The sequence below is a fragment of the Phytophthora parasitica genome (assembly GCF_000247585.1).
Source record: "Phytophthora parasitica INRA-310 unplaced genomic scaffold supercont2.69, whole genome shotgun sequence".
Lineage (NCBI taxonomy): Eukaryota > Oomycota > Peronosporomycetes > Peronosporales > Peronosporaceae > Phytophthora > Phytophthora nicotianae.
Genome location: NW_008649055.1, coordinates 139878 through 156119, shown reverse-complemented (window position 1 = coordinate 156119; position 16242 = coordinate 139878). Strand labels below are relative to the sequence as shown.

General features: G+C 48.7%; 8 protein-coding genes across 11 annotated transcripts in view; 6 read left to right on the top strand and 2 right to left on the bottom strand.

Annotated features, from left to right (window-relative positions):
* Positions 1–336: 336 nt before the first annotated feature.
* Positions 337–2536, top strand: PPTG_17602 (hypothetical protein; the record flags this gene model as incomplete). The annotated part of the gene is made up of 8 exons (XM_008915270.1): positions 337–592; positions 657–818; positions 894–907; positions 968–1708; positions 1898–1963; positions 2031–2180; positions 2243–2311; positions 2375–2536. The coding sequence occupies 8 exons, from the start codon at positions 337–339 to the stop codon at positions 2534–2536; spliced, it is 1620 nt and encodes a 539-aa protein (XP_008913518.1).
* A 45-nt stretch (positions 2537–2581) lies between these two features.
* Positions 2582–4429, top strand: PPTG_17601 (hypothetical protein). The gene is made up of 2 exons (XM_008915269.1): positions 2582–4182; positions 4248–4429. The coding sequence occupies exons 1-2, from the start codon at positions 2645–2647 to the stop codon at positions 4384–4386; spliced, it is 1677 nt and encodes a 558-aa protein (XP_008913517.1). The 5' UTR covers positions 2582–2644; the 3' UTR covers positions 4387–4429.
* Positions 4303–7045, bottom strand: PPTG_17600 (hypothetical protein). 3 transcript variants are annotated; one of them, XM_008915266.1, is made up of 9 exons: positions 6779–7045; positions 6305–6699; positions 6201–6240; positions 6037–6122; positions 5921–5975; positions 5801–5862; positions 5123–5743; positions 4911–5061; positions 4303–4854 (listed from the first exon to the last, which is right to left on the bottom strand). In XM_008915266.1, the coding sequence occupies exons 1-9, from the start codon at positions 6957–6959 to the stop codon at positions 4463–4465; spliced, it is 1983 nt and encodes a 660-aa protein (XP_008913514.1). In that variant the 5' UTR covers positions 6960–7045; the 3' UTR covers positions 4303–4462. The 3 variants fall into 3 exon arrangements, with proteins under 3 accessions (XP_008913514.1, XP_008913516.1, XP_008913515.1); XM_008915268.1 differs by having other exon boundaries at positions 6201–6699; XM_008915267.1 differs by lacking the exon at positions 4303–4854 and having other exon boundaries at positions 4885–5061.
* Positions 7046–7453: 408 nt separating this feature from the next.
* PPTG_17599 (hypothetical protein) lies at positions 7454–8089 on the top strand (the record flags this gene model as incomplete). The annotated part of the gene is made up of 1 exon (XM_008915265.1): positions 7454–8089. The coding sequence occupies one exon, from the start codon at positions 7454–7456 to the stop codon at positions 8087–8089; it is 636 nt and encodes a 211-aa protein (XP_008913513.1).
* Positions 8090–8220: 131 nt separating this feature from the next.
* PPTG_17598 (hypothetical protein) lies at positions 8221–9940 on the top strand (the record flags this gene model as incomplete). Its single annotated transcript, XM_008915264.1, has 2 exons — positions 8221–8358; positions 8429–9940. The coding sequence occupies 2 exons, from the start codon at positions 8221–8223 to the stop codon at positions 9938–9940; spliced, it is 1650 nt and encodes a 549-aa protein (XP_008913512.1).
* Positions 9941–11265: 1325 nt separating this feature from the next.
* PPTG_17597 lies at positions 11266–12614 on the top strand. Of its 2 annotated transcripts, XM_008915262.1 has the most exons (3): positions 11266–11408; positions 11475–12337; positions 12407–12614. In XM_008915262.1, exons 1-3 carry the CDS (start codon positions 11356–11358, stop codon positions 12439–12441), a joined length of 951 nt encoding a protein of 316 aa, XP_008913510.1. In that variant the 5' UTR covers positions 11266–11355; the 3' UTR covers positions 12442–12614. The 2 variants fall into 2 exon arrangements, with proteins under 2 accessions (XP_008913510.1, XP_008913511.1); XM_008915263.1 differs by having other exon boundaries at positions 11475–12614.
* PPTG_17596 (hypothetical protein) lies at positions 12540–14743 on the bottom strand. The gene is made up of 2 exons (XM_008915261.1): positions 14516–14743; positions 12540–14446 (listed from the first exon to the last, which is right to left on the bottom strand). Exon 2 carries the CDS (start codon positions 14018–14020, stop codon positions 12896–12898), a length of 1125 nt encoding a protein of 374 aa, XP_008913509.1. The 5' UTR covers positions 14021–14446; positions 14516–14743; the 3' UTR covers positions 12540–12895.
* Positions 14744–15663: 920 nt separating this feature from the next.
* PPTG_17595 (hypothetical protein) overlaps positions 15664–16242 on the top strand; it is a 3559-nt gene continuing 2980 nt past the window's right edge. The window contains exon 1 of the mRNA XM_008915260.1: positions 15664–16194. Coding sequence (XP_008913508.1) covers positions 16030–16194 — 165 coding nt within the window. The 5' untranslated portion in view covers positions 15664–16029. The remainder of the gene's footprint in view (positions 16195–16242) is intronic.

The following is a 16242-nucleotide window of genomic DNA, read 5'->3' as shown; positions in this document are numbered from 1 at the left end:
AGAAGTTTTCACTTGGGCGATGCTGCATCCGTACCCTTCGAAGATTCAAACAACTTCCGAACTCGCCCATCGCGTGGCTGTACTTGATGATACTCGGATCGATAGCAGGAGCCTACGGGTAAAATTTATCTGTTGCTGGTGTTAAACTCTAGTCGAGCACTAATGATATTCTTTGTAAGTCTTGTGTTCGATGACTGGGTACGTTCATTGCTGCGAATTCGACGATTCCTCGTCGAACAAATTGGTCTTTATTCCTACGGTGCCTTTGTCGTCTGGGTCCTCTGGTGTGTGAGTTTTGGGGTCATTTCAACGTGTTGTGGGTATTTTATCACTCCGATGTCGGACGGGTCTGGTATCCCTACAATGCGTGGACTATTCGCTGGAGTTTTCCAGAATCCTGATGACTTACTTTCATTCCGCACACTTGTCGCCAAAACTCTTGGTACTCTGATCAGCTCAAGTTCTGGCTTATCGGTGGGACGTGGGGGTCCATTTACCCAGATCATGGCCATGATTGGCTATCTGATAAGTAAAATCCCGATATTCCGTCGCGCAAACTTCGGCCAAGCGAACTATAACTTCATCCGTGCAGGTAAGTGGAAGTGTAAAATTCACAGTAAATTGCTTAAATGATGAAATTCTGTTTTTTATTATAGCGGTGGCGGCTGGTGTCACGTCTGGTTTTGGCTCTCCGGTGGGTGCAGTTCTCTTTAGCATTGAAGCTACTGCTAAGCACTACGAGATCAAATGCCTGTGGGAGGGCATTATTTGCTCTTCTTTCGCTCTACTGGTTTTTCGAATCACTCCCGTTCTAAAAAGTGAGCTTCTGTTCGAGAAAACAAACTTTACAGGTTTTGAATTGGATGTAGAGATGTTTGCATTTGTCTTTTTAGGTGTTCTCAGCGGGGTAAGACTCATCTTTAAACTGTGATTGTGTATTTCGAACTATTAACCATCGTGCATATAGCTTGCAGCTGGTTTGTACTGCAAGCTGATGGTCGGGTTGCGCTTCATACAGATAACGCTATTCACAAAACTAGGGCTCGCCAAACCGTCTCTGAAGCGCCGAATCATTCACGTGGTGTCAATTTGTGTTATCACAGCGACGATCACTTTTTCTCTCGGAGTTTTGAGAATTTCAGATCGTCTCATGGTGAACGAGTTATTTCGCGACCATAGCCTCAGTTTCCCGCAGTGGAATCACATATCAGACCTCCCTCAGACTGCGTTAATCGTTTATATCCTGATGAAATTTACTATCACTCTTCTGCCCTGTGGAGCTCCGATATCCTGCGGCGTCTTTGGACCAATTTTCACCACTGGTGCAGCTATCGGGAGACTGTATGGGGAGATCCTATTGCGGTATTGGAGCCCAGCTCAAAGCCCTGCAACGTATGCTGTCGTCGGTGCTGCAGGCTTTGCTGGTTCAGTTACGCAGACTGTATCCACTGCTGTTATTGTGTTCGAACTCACAGGCCAGCTTAGCCACATGCTACCGGTCATGATTTCTTGTATCGTGGCCTATTTCGTCAGTAGTATGATAACACCGTCGTTCTATGATATCGTGGCCGAGTGGGCTGGAATGAAGTCGGTTTGCTACGACGTCAATGAATATATTCTCGGTCGGAAACTTGCAAAAGATCACATGAGTATTGTTCCCGTTATCTTCACTCGAGAAACCACATACGATGAAGCCATTCAAGCCCTGGTATGTCAGCTTCCAGTATGATCTTTGAAAAGGACTAATGTCGATCTTGCTGTAGAGTATGTACAAACATGAAGGATACTTCCCTCTTTGCGATAGTGAGGACAACAGACTGCTACTGGTCAAGATAACTATTGTTGACAAATTATCCGTTATAGTTGCTAATGTACTGTATGGTTCTTCGGCGGGCAGGGGTGTATTCGACGATACGACCTGGAAATTGGGATAGCACGGTTCATTGCAGTCAACCGCCCCCGAGTAAGCTTCCAGCTGTGACGAGTTTTGACGAAATGAAACACTGATCGGATCATGTGCTCTCCTGTAGATAACAGAGACGAAGAATCAAAAAGTGGCAAAACAAATTGAGCACTTAGTGTCGAAAGTTCTCGACATTGACAAGCGGAAGATAATGGCGGTGGAGGATCTATCACTACTGAACTCCGAGGAGAAGAATGCGTCTTCGACAGCAAACATGGTAAGATGAAATACTCTGTGACGGTTGTTGATAACTCACTTTTGACTGATTTTGTTTTACAGCTTGAACTGGGACCTCCATTTAGTCCCTTCGAGTTCACTTCAATTCCTGTTCAAAGTTACATCCCTCAGGTATCGGACTAAGTACACATGCATATCAAAATACTATTCTTCTCTAACACAACACCTTTGTAGGTCGGGGAGGAAGTGAACCTCCATATCGTTCACAGAGTGGCCTCCATGTCGAACTGGACTCAAGTGTACGTTGTCTCTCTCGGAAAACTTCTTGGCGTCATTCAGCTCGACGCATCTCTGCTATCACTACGTAGTGAATCTAGTCCTGTCCGCCCGATCTAGGTCGTCGACAAATATATTAGAAAATCCAAACTTGTATTTCTCGTGACCATTTTGGGAATTCTCCGATAAGAATACTTTACTTTCTTCAATTCTTCCAACGCCGTCACCATGCAGCGCAACGAAGTAGACGCCTCGCTGACCTCAATTGGCCTCGGCACACCCGATGTGTGGCAGAAATTGGGTCAGGAACTGGAAGGTAAAACGCAACTAGAACAACCACGAGTGTCCAAGAAAGTTTTGGTCAAAGCGCTGCGTATGCAGACCGAGGCCATGCGCTACATGGTGGACGAGTTCGATCGATTGCGAGACAAAATGGCGGAAATGGAGCGAGAAGCTCGCAACACGGCGAAGCACGTGGAACGCGTCAACTCGAAGCTCATCACAGTTCAGGGTCAAGTGGAAGACATGAACACCAAAGTGTACGAGATCGAAGTGGTGCAGGTCAAACAAGCCGAACAACTCAAAGAGATCGATGACGTTGCTGTCCAAGTACGAGCCACTCGTGAAGAGGTTCAACACGTTGCAGCGAGTGTCGAGAAGGTCAATACGGTGCACAACGAGTTCGTCCAGCAGACTGAACAGAAGCTCCATATTATTCGTGAAGACCACGAAGTGACCAAACAATTCGCCATGAAGATCGAAGACCGTCTGAATGAGGAGCAGAAGGAATTGTTCCTCGACTCGGATCATATTCTGCACAACAAATTATCATTGGCAATGTGGATGGAGGCAGTTGAGAAGGACAACAAACGTAAAGAAGAAGCTCTGCGCGACTGCACGGACAAGATGATCAAACAAGGGCGCAATGTCCAGGATATGATGCTCGAAACTCGACGTACCTTGGACGACAATACTTGTGCCGTGGAAGACGTACAGCGTTTGTTACTGGAGAAAGCGGACCGTACTCGAGTGGACGAGATCATTGAGTCCAAGTACGAGGAGATCTGCAATCAACTGGACAAGGCGCTGGCTTCTGTTCTGGGTGAAGAGGATGAATTCAAACGTGCCAGTCAGGAGCTTCAGCAACTTGTGACGCATCTGAGCGAGAGTAAAGCAGACAAGAAAGATCTACTGGAAGTTAAAGAGCAAGTGCTCTACGACTCTCGTGTGCGTCAGCAGGTGGAGAATCTGCGCTCCTTTATCGATATCAAGATGAATCGGGACGACGTCTTCTCTGCTCTCAAGTCCAAGGCAGATAAGGACGAGATGCTCGCTCTGCTCAAGAACCTCTCGGACAGCATGAACGCATCCATCGTGCAAGCTCAAAAGTCTCTCAACTACGCGGACAGTGCCTTCCTCACGGGGAAGCCAGCGGGTCATCAGCACGGAGGAGCCAATAGCGGTCAAAAGCGAGCAGGAATGTTGCCTAGTCTTGATCGAGAGAAGTGTCTGTCCTGCAACAGTCAACTACGCGAGCCATCGACTCCCAGTGGGCCGATCGTCAACAAGAACCCCTTCCAGATGGCTCCAGTCTATGGCGGAGGCTTCCATCTCCCGCCAGGTGCAGGGTCTATTGAGAAGAACGCCATGCGCAATCGATCCAGTACTCTCAGCAACAATCACTCAGCCAGTGCGCCGTATCTGTCTCCTCGAACAGTAGCAAACATGGCGTCGTCTGGACAGCTAGCAGAGAGCGCGAGTGAAGGGTAAGTTGACAATTGTTACGACTTCTAGACAGACAAAACTCACCTTTAAATGTTTGGTTGTTTAGGTTCCTGGTGGGAGTAGACGGTCGAGTTTACCAAGCAGATCCAGAGGTAGTAGCTCAAGTTCAAACGCGACCAAACCTTAAACTCCCTCAGGCTGTTGGTCCCAGGAAGGCGCTTCCAGTTCATGAAGAAAACGACTGATAGTACAATAAATGTTAGACCTGCAAAGATGTTGAGAATCCTCATTGTTCACGTTGACAGGAGCAGTGTTGTCTTTCTAGAACATATCCATCTCGTCCAGCAGCATTCCCTCTCCCTCCATCTTCATCGAGACTGACAGATCGCCGTCTAGAGCCGCAATGCCATTGCAGTCTTCGCCGTTAGCACCCGCCGCAGCAGAGGACGGACCGTTCTTGGCTTGCACGGTACGCTTCAACGCGTAGTATGTCAACAGAGGGATCGAGTGGCATGCGCTCACCAATTTCTGCAGCGTCGCAGCGTTTTCCAGTGGCAGCGAGGGGGTCGTCTCGGTCTGGTATTTGACACTAAGTTCCAACGAGCAGTCCGGCTTGGTGTTCACCTCGATCAGCACTTGTTTGCCAGCCCCAAGGAGGTCTCCGGTGTTCATGGTAATGCGTTCTGGCGCCGCTACATCCACCTTGATCCGAGCTACAATTTACAGACAATTAGTCTCCATTATGGCAGCTAAACTGTAAAGCTCGTACCATTGACTGCATCGTCATTATCTGCAGGAATACGCTGGCCAAATATGTTGCTTCTTGAGCAGAACGCAGACAGCAACAGCGCGTGGAAAAACAAACTCCTCCCACACACTTGAAGAACGTTCGTCAGCGTTTCCATTGAGGCGTTCGTCAGCTTCAAACAGAACAAACTATTAGCCCAACTACAGCATCAATACCTCACTGTTATATCGTACCGGTATGGGGAACGAGTGCAGTTTAAGTCCCCCAGAAATCTCCTTCGTCGTCAACGTGTACTCCTGTCGCATGGCTAGCGATGATCGGGACGGGAACACTGAGCACATGCTGCGATCTCGCGCGAAGTGAAGACGAGGGAGGATCGGCTTCTTCCCGTCCGGTGTCGTCCAGCTCACGAACTCATTGAACAGCTTCTCGTCTTCAATCACATCTTTCTGCGCTGTATCCGAGTGTTTGTGCATGGCTACAAGCGCCAACTTCCGAGCCTGTTGACCGACCATCACGAGTGGGGTCTCACCAACAACATGCAGTGCGACTTCGCCTCTCCATTCGATGAAACTGATACTTCCAGCCCATTCGCCATTTGCCAGTGGAGACAGAACATCGGACGATGAGGCTTTGCTGGGGTCATCGTGGTCGTCAGTCCCGTTGCTTCCGTCCATGGCGACTGCATCTGCTGTGCCTGTAGTAGACCCCGACGCACCAGCAGATACAGCAGAGGCCTGCGCTTCATCGATCTTCACACGCTTGCGTGGGGGTTCAACCACGGGGATGCAAGCATTGGGGTCCTTAAACATGACTCGAACGCCCTCAACTGCACGCTTTGCCGTCCAGTATTTCTGCAATAGAGAAGTCAGTTGATGCCACTTGAGCAAACCGCTGTGGCCTGTTCCTACCTGTTGACTGCACCCCTCTGTGACCTTGGTGTACAGCTCCATCTCTAGCTGCTCGAAGTTCACTAAGAGTAACAACATCAGTCAGTATTTCTCATAATGCAGACTTTGCCAGTCGCTTACTCGCTGGGAACTTGACTGCCAGCTCAGCGCGGTTGATCAGTCTGTTCAGTTTTTCCTACAGGATAATAAAATATTACAAACCGAACTTATAAGTATAAATGAGCTGAACATCTTACCGTAAAGTTGGCGCTGTCTCCATTCGCCAGCAGCTTGAGCGACGCCAACAAGTCTTCGTCCCGGTCCGGAAATTGACTCGTTTGGTCTGCACACAGCCAATATCGTTGCAAACATCACGTTAGATTCCAACAATTTGTATCAGAATTAACTGCAATAATTGCACCTTTCTCCACCGTCGTCAACGATGCAGACTCCACAGCACCCTGTTCCATCCACCAATTAGTTCTTGTAATCTCTCAGCACACGATACCCCCTACAACTCTATACCTCTCCTCCAGACAGCACAATGTCCAACACGAACGTGTCGCAGTAAATTGAGAGCGACGACTCATTCGGTTTGAGTATCTGCAGCTTAACCAGCGGGCGACTGAGGTTGGACACGATCTTGGTGACCTCAAACATGATCTTGTACGCCCCCACGCGGCCCTCGAGCTCAGCGCCTCGCAGTCCCGCTTCGAGGTCCAGTTTACTCACGCTCTCAGCCAGAATTGTCCTCACAGTAGCTACATGGGACTCGAACCGCTTGACATCTTTACGCAGCTGTACGAACTGCTGGTTACGTGCGTACCAATCCTTGTGCTGTTTGAGGGTCTCGAAGAGGTAATTGAGGCCAAAACGCCACGAGTTCTTTTCAGTCTGCAGCCGCGTCTTCTGTTGTGCCACTGCGGGATAGTTTGTACTCATATTATTAGTGCATGTACTCATATTATTCGATCATGTACTCAAACTCTATCCACGCACAATGCTGTTGGAAGGCGACGCTATCGTTGCGTAGGTTGTCAGGCAACATCCCGTCCAAGCACGAGCGCAAGCTGCTGGCCACTGAGTGAAGGTGCGGAGAGTTCTTATTAGGCGCGATGGCGGCCCCGGCAGGCGCAGCCACGGCCCCCATGCCCATTCCTGCTGGCGTTGGTGTCGTCATATTACGAAGTTAGATAATCCTTCAGAATGAGCTTTTAGACCAATCCACGTCGCGGATTAGGCCTGCGGTCCAGCATCAGCGCAGGCAAAGAAAGAATGGAAGATAATTGATCAAGTTGATAGCTACCCTGCACACGGTGGCCCGGCTACTCTTCATGCGCTTCTCGCGTCTTACCGCTCAAAGCAATTGCGAAGCGCTTGTGTGAAGCTGAAGCTTAATCCGCAGGGTTGCTCGGCTGCACAGGATAACAAACAGGGCTACATCAATCTCCTGTGCAAGTACCATTCGGGGAAGGTGGGCGGCGAGGGTGTTACTCTAGCGACACCGACGGAGCGAGGGGGTGCTGAGGCAACAGGAGCAGGTGGCCCACAAGCCATTCGGATGCATATCGCCTGGTCAACATTTTGTTTAGTCCCCAGTTTATAGAGCGCATGTTTGAGGTTGACAAGAATCAAAACAGGACGAACAAGGAAATACGTGCCATCACTGAGGCCATGGAGAACTACAATGGATTAGTGCAGAAGGAAAGAGCTCAATATCAGAGGATTCTTCCGTCGGTCTCGGCCAAACCCTCTATCGCACAGCAGACGCAGAATGCTCGTCGTTTAGCCGGTAGCGTAGTGCGAGAAGAAATGGACGAAGTGATCGTCGAGCTAGTCAATAGCTACCCCGCAGACAGTGAGAAGGCTGCTCTACGTGTGGTTCTCGAGTCTTATCGTGCAAAGCAGTTGCGAAGTGCGTGTGTGAAGCGGAGCTTAATCCCACAGCGTCACTCGTCAACAGAAGACAACAAGCAGGGCTTCATTAATCTCCTGTGCAAATACCGTTCAGAAAAGGTCAATGGCGAGAGGTGTACCGACACTGACAACAATACGTTAACCAGCGATGGTTGCCATGAAAACAAGCGGTGCCGTCTGTGTCCAGAAGAACGCACCGCTAACGAAGACGAGATCGTAGAGCGACGGTCAGGCTACGATTCGGTGACGAAGGCTTCTACTGCTGTTCAAAGTGCGCTAACGACGCTTAAAATGCTCAAGGATAGTAATGCTAGTGACGAGATGGTGCGCGAAGCTGAGCAAAAGGTGGATGTACTTGTTCGTCGTTGGATGGCGGAGATGGATCCGAAGTAAGACATTTATTACGAGTCGTAAATGGACTTCCAGTTTTAACTTTCTTTCGCGTCGGAACTAAGCGAGAATCATGTTTTTTCTCTGCAAATCCTGCAATTGGATATAGGTAATAAATCTAAGTTAAGAAGTTGATGACGTCCTTCCACGATGTTGCTGGAAGTTGCCAGGAGACGACACCCCTCGTGGCCAAGACGCAGCATAACCCAGTGATACTGTATCTACTCACCCTTTGCTCCACCATCGGAGGGTTCTTGTTCGGCTATGACACGGTAAATATGGAAGTCTTGCTCGGAATTATCGGAAAACGTTAACACCTCAATGCTAATTGCTTGCTGGTAGGGTGTGATCTCCGGTGCATTGGTGTTGCTCAAAGACCCAAAGGTTTTCCACCTTACTGATCTGCAGAGTGAGAGTGTCGTCTCTGCTGCGGTCTTCGGAGCCATCGCTGGAGCTGCTCTCAGTTCTTGTGGCAATCACATGTTGGGGCGTCGCCCAGTCATTCTCTTATCATCGGCCATGTTTGCCACTGGCTCATTTTCCATGGCTATGGCTGAAACTTTTGTTGAGTTGCTGTTCGGCAGGCTCATCGTCGGGATTGCCATTGGTTTCGCCTCTATGACAGTGCCGCTTTACATCGCAGAGGTATCACCACCGGACATTCGCGGTCGATTGGTGTCGCTTAATACGGCATTGGTAACTGGTGGGCAGTTTTTTTCTGGAGTTCTAGATGCGCTGCTGGCAGATATGGACAACGGATGGAGATACATGCTCGGACTGGCAGCTATTCCAGCATTCGTGCAGTTTTTTGGATTTTTGTTGTTGCCTGAGAGTCCAAGATATTTGATTAGTAAAGGGAGAATGGATGAAGCATGGACAGCATTAAAACAGATCCGAGGTACCAATGACGTTCAGACTGAAGTCGATCACATTAAGGCTGAGATTTTACGCTCTGAAGAGGAGAATGTGGATATCTGGGATGCCATTCGCTCTCCTGCAGTGCTTCGGGCACTAGGACTTGGCTGCTTCCTGCAGGCTCTCCAACAACTCTGCGGGATCAACACGGTCATGTACTACGGAGCTACCATCATTCAGCTTGCAGGCTTCACCGAGCCAACTACGGCCATCTGGCTCTCGGCTCTTGTGTCATTCAGTAACTTCATCTTTACTTTCGTAGGTATTTACCTCGTGGATCGTAAAGGTCGACGTTTGCTCACGCTCGGGAGTTTATTCGGCATTATTTTGTCCCTTACGGCACTTGGCGCGAGCTTTTACGCCGCCGAGTTGCAATCCGTGGAATCTATTGGAGTCGGTGAATGCTCCCAGTATTCTACCTGCTTGGACTGTATTACCAGTACGACGTGTGGATTCTGCTCGGAGGGAAAAATATCGGAGATATCAGCTATGACAGAAAATCTGTGTCTGCCCGGAACAACGACCTCAACAATTCAAGGATCTTGTACAAATTCCAACTGGAGCTTCGAGTCGTGTCCATCTGAATCCCGCACGGCTGGATGGGTAATATTTGTGACGCTTTTTATCTATTTGGCGTGCTTTGCGAGTGGCATGGGCTGCATGCCCTGGACTATCAACGCAGAAATCTACCCACTACATGTTCGCAGTTTTGCTCTGAGCATCGCTACGTCGGTCAACTGGCTGTTCAACCTGCTTGTGTCATTTACGTTCCTCTCTGTTGTGGACATGCTCGAGCCGTACGGTGCTTTTTGGCTGTATGCATCATTCGCACTCTTTGGGCTTGTATATCTGTGGAGAGAGCTACCAGAAACGAAAGGATTGGAACTCGAAGAAATCCAATGTATCTTCGAGATGCAAGAAAGTGGCATAAGGGAATGATTTGTGTAGTAAATCACTTAGAGCAAACGTCAAAATGGTGCTTCGAGGACATTTTTATACTGTGTAAATCTTTAAGAAAATAATAAAAAAAACTAAAGGTAAAGAGAGCGATGGTGTTATTGTTGCCATTGATGTTGCTGTATTTTCTGATGAGGAAGATGCAGAGAACTACTCGATCTTGGATAGAGCTTTCTTTGCTTCGTCGTGACCCGCCCTTCCACTGACAGTAGCATTATCGAAAGTGTTCGCTGTCGAGTGATCGACTTCTTCAGTATCACTGACACCACGGCCATGGGGTTGGGATATCTAAACTTCGGCGAGGGTACTTTTTGTTTGCACATTACCTCCACTGCGGATCCATGAAAAAAAATAACAGAGTAGAGGATGAGCATGTTGTTAATTCTTAGCTCGAAGTCGAAGTCGAACTCAAGAGGCAGGGAGCAGTTTTGTCAGAAAGTCCTCATTAGATCCACTAGTATTGAACAACCATGTGAATTCATGCACGATCGTCTATAATTGTGGAGAGCAATGGAGGTGCCATTGCAGATTGTTATAAAGCAATTTGCAATGGCGTCGACTCTTCATGGAGGGCGCGAATCGCGCCCTACACGCGCCGTGAGGGCCAGAACGTTGACGTGCGTACTTCGTGATTGTCATACCTGAACTGAAATCTGAACTTCAGTTTTTGTGTGAACGGTCAAGCTAAATTGGACCTTGTTGACGTTTACTTTCAGTCTCTGACTCAAGATTGATCGATAATCGAAGGTGAACGACCGATATCGGAGACCGTTTCGATCTCGGCAGATAAAGTCTCAAACTCCGGTTCTTTTCGACAGTCTGTCGAGTCGGCCGCAGCGACTGAAGCGAACTCGACCGATTCGAAGAAAACTATTTTTTTGCAATCGGTGAATAATTATCACCAAATAATAGGTTTCACAGTCACTGAACTCGTTCTGACTACTTGTCGAAACCGTAGACTTTGAGTGACACTTCGTCACATGGCGTTTCCATTGCAAACAATACGTGTGTGTTGTTTGATCCATCGTAATGCCTTGCCATGCATAGGGACCAACCAACAAAGGATACTCTCGAAATCGTACCAGCGTAACGTTCCACACAACAACGCCAAAGAGTCGTCCGTGGATCTTTCGTCTACACGGGGACGGATGGCATCTTTTGGGTGCAGCATGCATCCAACCGCATGACCAATGCTTTATTCGTTAGCCCACCCCGTCTTCGTACGAACCACGTGGTGTATTCAGAGACCTACAAACTTCAACGCGAGTGTCAGTGGATCTGCACATTTTGCTCTCATTTCGATTTCCACCACATAAGCGAAAAGCCCCGACAACCGACCAACACTCTTTCACCGCAACGCGGAAGAAGAAAGCCCAGTTGCCAGCTTCCTCGACAACATGGAGAATCTCCAAGGCGATGATTTCAAGTTGCAGAAGTGTCCCCTCGTGTGGTACGGAATCTCTGGAGTCTCTTGTTGTCTCCAAATTCTCACACTCTTTTTTTTTCTCTCTACCAGGCGACACGTACAACTACGACTGAGCCTCGAACAGCACTGGACCAAACATCACGGCGTGGTCGTTCTTTCCGTCACACGAAGCCGCCGTCGTCCTCTTTCATCCGACCGCGTCCTCATCGAGCAGATTCCTCTCGACTCCAGTACACGGTTGGTGTCTCCCACTTCGCGCGACCTTCGGCATCTGCGCTTCATGCTCCAGCACGGAGGCATTCGCCATCGCTTCCAAGCTCCTGATGAAGTTGCATACGAGAAATGGTGTGTAGCTATCGCCGATGCCATTGGATCGGCACAGGAGATGGAGCAGGAACTGCAGGCGACCAACAATAAGCGGAGGCAGGTTGACCGCGTCCACGCTGATGTCTATGACCGAGACGCCACAAACCATAAACTCATCCAGCTGCACCGGCCTGGTGCCATGGGAGATAAAACTCAGCAAGGAGACAGCGTGGCTATCGACTTGAGTCGTCCTATTGACGCTCATTATGACGACAGCGAACCTGACGAAAAGGTCCTCGTGCATCGCCTCCCTCGCAAGCACAACAGATTTTCCCAACTCTCAACGACTGAGGAAGATTTCAACCATGACAGTCACGCCGATATCTGCATCGAGAAAGAGGACGGTTCTGAACTTGACGCTGCAACAACCAGAGCATCCGATGACGAACAAGAATCACCGAAATATTATACGGAGATGTGGAGAGAATGGTGTCAGTCTAGCGCGTTCGAACGTCCAGTGAAGCGATGGGGCAGAATTCGTCCGCTTTCAACTCGCGAGACTTTGCGGCGACGTCTGATGTCTGATGCCAGAAAGAACTCCATGCTCCCCTACGACTCGCCGGAACAACCTGAAGATGGACTCGAAGGTACGTTCAATCCCCGATGAGTGAACGATTGTCTTTCAAAACTAACTGTCGGATATTTGCAAACTTTAGGCCGCGTTCGACTTGTTTGGGTCACTGTTGAGTGATTCGGCTTGGGTTGATGTCCCCCCTCCCCCAACACACACGCATGAATGTCGGATCCAGTTATTTGCCGTGCTCGTATTATAACTAAAACCAAACGAACTTCGAAGTAATGTATGTCGCCTCGAACATGTTTATCGATTTTATCATTTTGTCCTACAATAACGATACTGTGAAGATTTACACGAGCCCAATAAATACGTCGGTCTGAGAAGTCTTGGTAAGCATGATTTACTTCCGTCGCACACACTCGCAGAACGATTTTCAGATTGAGATTTCCAATATCATCATTGAGGAGGATGGAAATCTCTGTTTTGGCAAGTTGTCGCAAAATTCCCAGCAGATATTGTTAGCAGCAGTATTATATTTGAAAAATCAGGTTAAATTTACTTCGCAGCACGGTTAACTTCCACCATGCCACATAGCCAAATACTAGAAATATTATTTGCGTTCTTGCTATCACGCGGTAGTGTCTTGCACTTCTTGAATATCTTGCGTGTGGCCGTGTTTAGTTGACTTATCGCTCACCGCTGAGTACTTTACTCGACTAGCGAATATCCGCTGAATTTCATCTAGTTCTAGACCCTTCGTCTCAGGTAATTCTCTCCACAGGTATACAAACCCAAATAGCGAAACAACAGCATACAACCAAAAGGCCCCATACGGTTCCAACGCGTTGATAGTCGAGAGAAAAGTAAATGATACGAGTAGATTGGACACCCAGTTCACTGAAGTCGACACGCTTAACGCAAAGCTTCGAACACGTAGAGGATAAATCTCAGCGTTGATTGTCCATGGCATGCATCCCATTCCGCTTGCAAAGAACGCAAGATACATGAACATTGCGATAAGAATCGCCCAACTCGCCCCCTTGTTGTCATTAGGACAGGAATCAAACGTCCATTCTGGACCCGAGCAGAACCCAAGCGAGGGAGATGCCGCATCTCCTGGCATACACAAGTTGGTTTCCATACTCGAACAATATCCACAAGCAGCATTCGCTACACAGTCGAAACACGTTGAGAAACCTGCACAAGCCCCCGTACCTTTGACCTCCACCGACTCCATCTCAGCCACGAAAAAACTCCCACCAAGAGCGACTAGAGCCAAGAAAACTCCTGCTAAACTTCCGAGGGTCAGTAGTCGACGACCAGGTCTTTCCACCAGATAAATACCGACAAAAGTGAAGATAAAGTTGCTGAAAGAGACGAGCGCAGACAACCAAATGGCAGTGGTGGGGTCTGTAAACCCAGCCATTTGAATAATAGTTGCGCCGTAGTACATGACAGTGTTGATACCACAGAGTTGCTGCAAACACTGCAAGAAGCAGCCTAATATAAGTGCCCGCATTACGGGTGGAGATCTTAATTCTTCCCATACACTGGACTCCTCAAGCTTCGATCCCTGTAGTTCCGTTCTAATGTGCCCCAACTCCATGTCAATTTCTTGCTCTCCTCGAATCTTTAGCAACACAGCTCGTGCTTCATCGTCCCTCCCTTTACTAATAAGATACCGAGGACTCTCCGGCAACACCAAAAACCCAGCAAACTGCACAATTGCAGGAATGGCTGCAAGTCCCAGCATGTATCTCCAGCCTCCCTCCGTATCCGCCAACAGTGCATCTAATACACTGGCAAAGAACTGTCCACCTGTAATCAACGCTGAATTGAGCGACACCAACTACCCTCGTATTTGTGGAGGTGACGCCTCTGCGATGTACAGCGGGACTGTCATGGAGGCACAACCGATTCCAATTCCGACAATCAGCCGACCGATCAGCAACTCGACGAAATTCTCCGCCATTGCCATGATAACTGCTCCCAATGTAAACAATGCTGAAGACACTAAGATTACTCGACGTCGTCCAAGTTTGTCGTTGCCAATGCCGCTCAGTGAAGCGCCGACGATGGCACCACCCACTGCAGAGGCCACAACCATTTCGCTCTGTAGGTCAGAGAGAGCGAACCCTTGCGGACTCTGGAGCAAAACTAAAGCCCCAGAAATTACTCCCTAATAGACACAGCAGAGAGGTTTAAAAAGCACGAAATGGAGGGTATTAGAGAAATGATGGAGACTGACTGTGTCATAGCCGAAGAGGAAACCGCCGATGGACGCGCAAAGCGTCAGGAGGTACAGGAACGGAGACGACGCTGTCTGGTGGTCGGTGGCCGCAGTATCATTGGAGCCTGTGGAGGGGGGAGGGGATGGCTCTGATGGCTGCGGGGAGGGAGGCAGCGGTGTCGAGTTGGTCTCCGTCATGGTAAAGTCTCAACTGATCTGCGGAAAACTTGCGCCACGTCACAGATGAATTCACTCCTGTGTTCTGATTGGTAGAGACGTTGTAGCATTCTGTTGAACCCATGTGTCTAAGTTTTTTTTTTTCTTCTTAATTTTTCCGAAGTTTAAAATAAAACGTGTGCCAAAGTGAAGCTGGTTTGCCGAAGCTTGCGTTGAAAATGGCACACGGTGTGGTGGTGGTAGTGGGGGAGGGTCACCCTGATAGACCTTATTCTTTTCATGATCTTGTTGTTGTTCTGGGCACTTGTGCGCGAGAAGGAAAGAGTGAAAGTATATTTGAGGAGTTTTAGCTGGATTCTTCAATAATGTCGACTCGACACTTCCATAAAATCCATGGGGGTCTGGCTTCCGGTCGCCTGCACGTAGGCTGGCTTTTACATCAATGTCCAACACTTGTTGCCCTTCAACTGTGCAGATCAATTCAGGGCGACAGACGAACTTTTCATACGTCACCCAAGCAGGGAACGCGAACTAGCCGTACAGCCAGGATTACGGATACCGTATCCGGGATACGTGTACCGACAATTCGTCCAAAACGGAAAGTATTAATAAAGACTTTCAATGCTCACGTGATATCTGGCAGCGCAGCAGCGGTAGCATGGAATACTATAAGTGTTTGTACTCGCCGAGGAACATCCATACGCGTACTAAGGATCATCTGCTGGCCTGAATAAGCGCGGCATGATTTCACAGAATGTTATTGCCTGAATAAAGCTAATAAATCTGCGCTGCGATAGCATTAACATCTTGAAAAGATACTCTGTCTCGCGACAGTCGAACTTCGCGCACTGCGACAAACCTCAACTTGCAAAGATAAGCCCTATTCGCTCATGCGTTTTGACGCTCTTCTGGTAGGGTGATCTTGGTGATCTTCGTGCAGATGTTTAAATCTCGCTAGGAACATGCTAGTCACCGAGGTAGTGCTCTAACTCAATGCAACGCGTTGTGGTTCCGGCTTCCTCGTTACGAAAGAGCGAGGCAACTAGTATCCTCCTCGAGACCAGTTGAAATTCAAGTTGACATGTGCATTGCAACTTGGACTTGGACCAACGTGGACAGCTCTGCCTTGAACACACGCTAAGATTTGCTGGTAACCCATTTTGTGTTGCTGCTATTGGCCAATCTGTATGTGACGCCGGAGAACCCCGAAGAAACAACCCCGACAACTCCAACGGTCCGTTTCGCATCCGATCATTTGCAAATTTGCCACTTCAGACTCAGTACAAGTGGTGGACGCACTACCAGTGAAGAATTTATCAAATACAGTGTGTAGCCATTTCCAGCTTCACTTCAACATGTCAAGAAGTTCGCTATGCTCGACGCGAAAGTCTCCGCAGCACGAAGCCGCTCCCCTGCTGCCCAAGGCAGATGCAATGCTGCCAAAAGAGGGCAATCCGCTCTACTTGTATCTACTCACGCTCTGCTCCACCATCGGTGGCTTCCTCTTCGGCTACGACACGGTACGTCTGCTCTGTCCTTCTTTCCTCGAATTCATCTAACGTCACGTG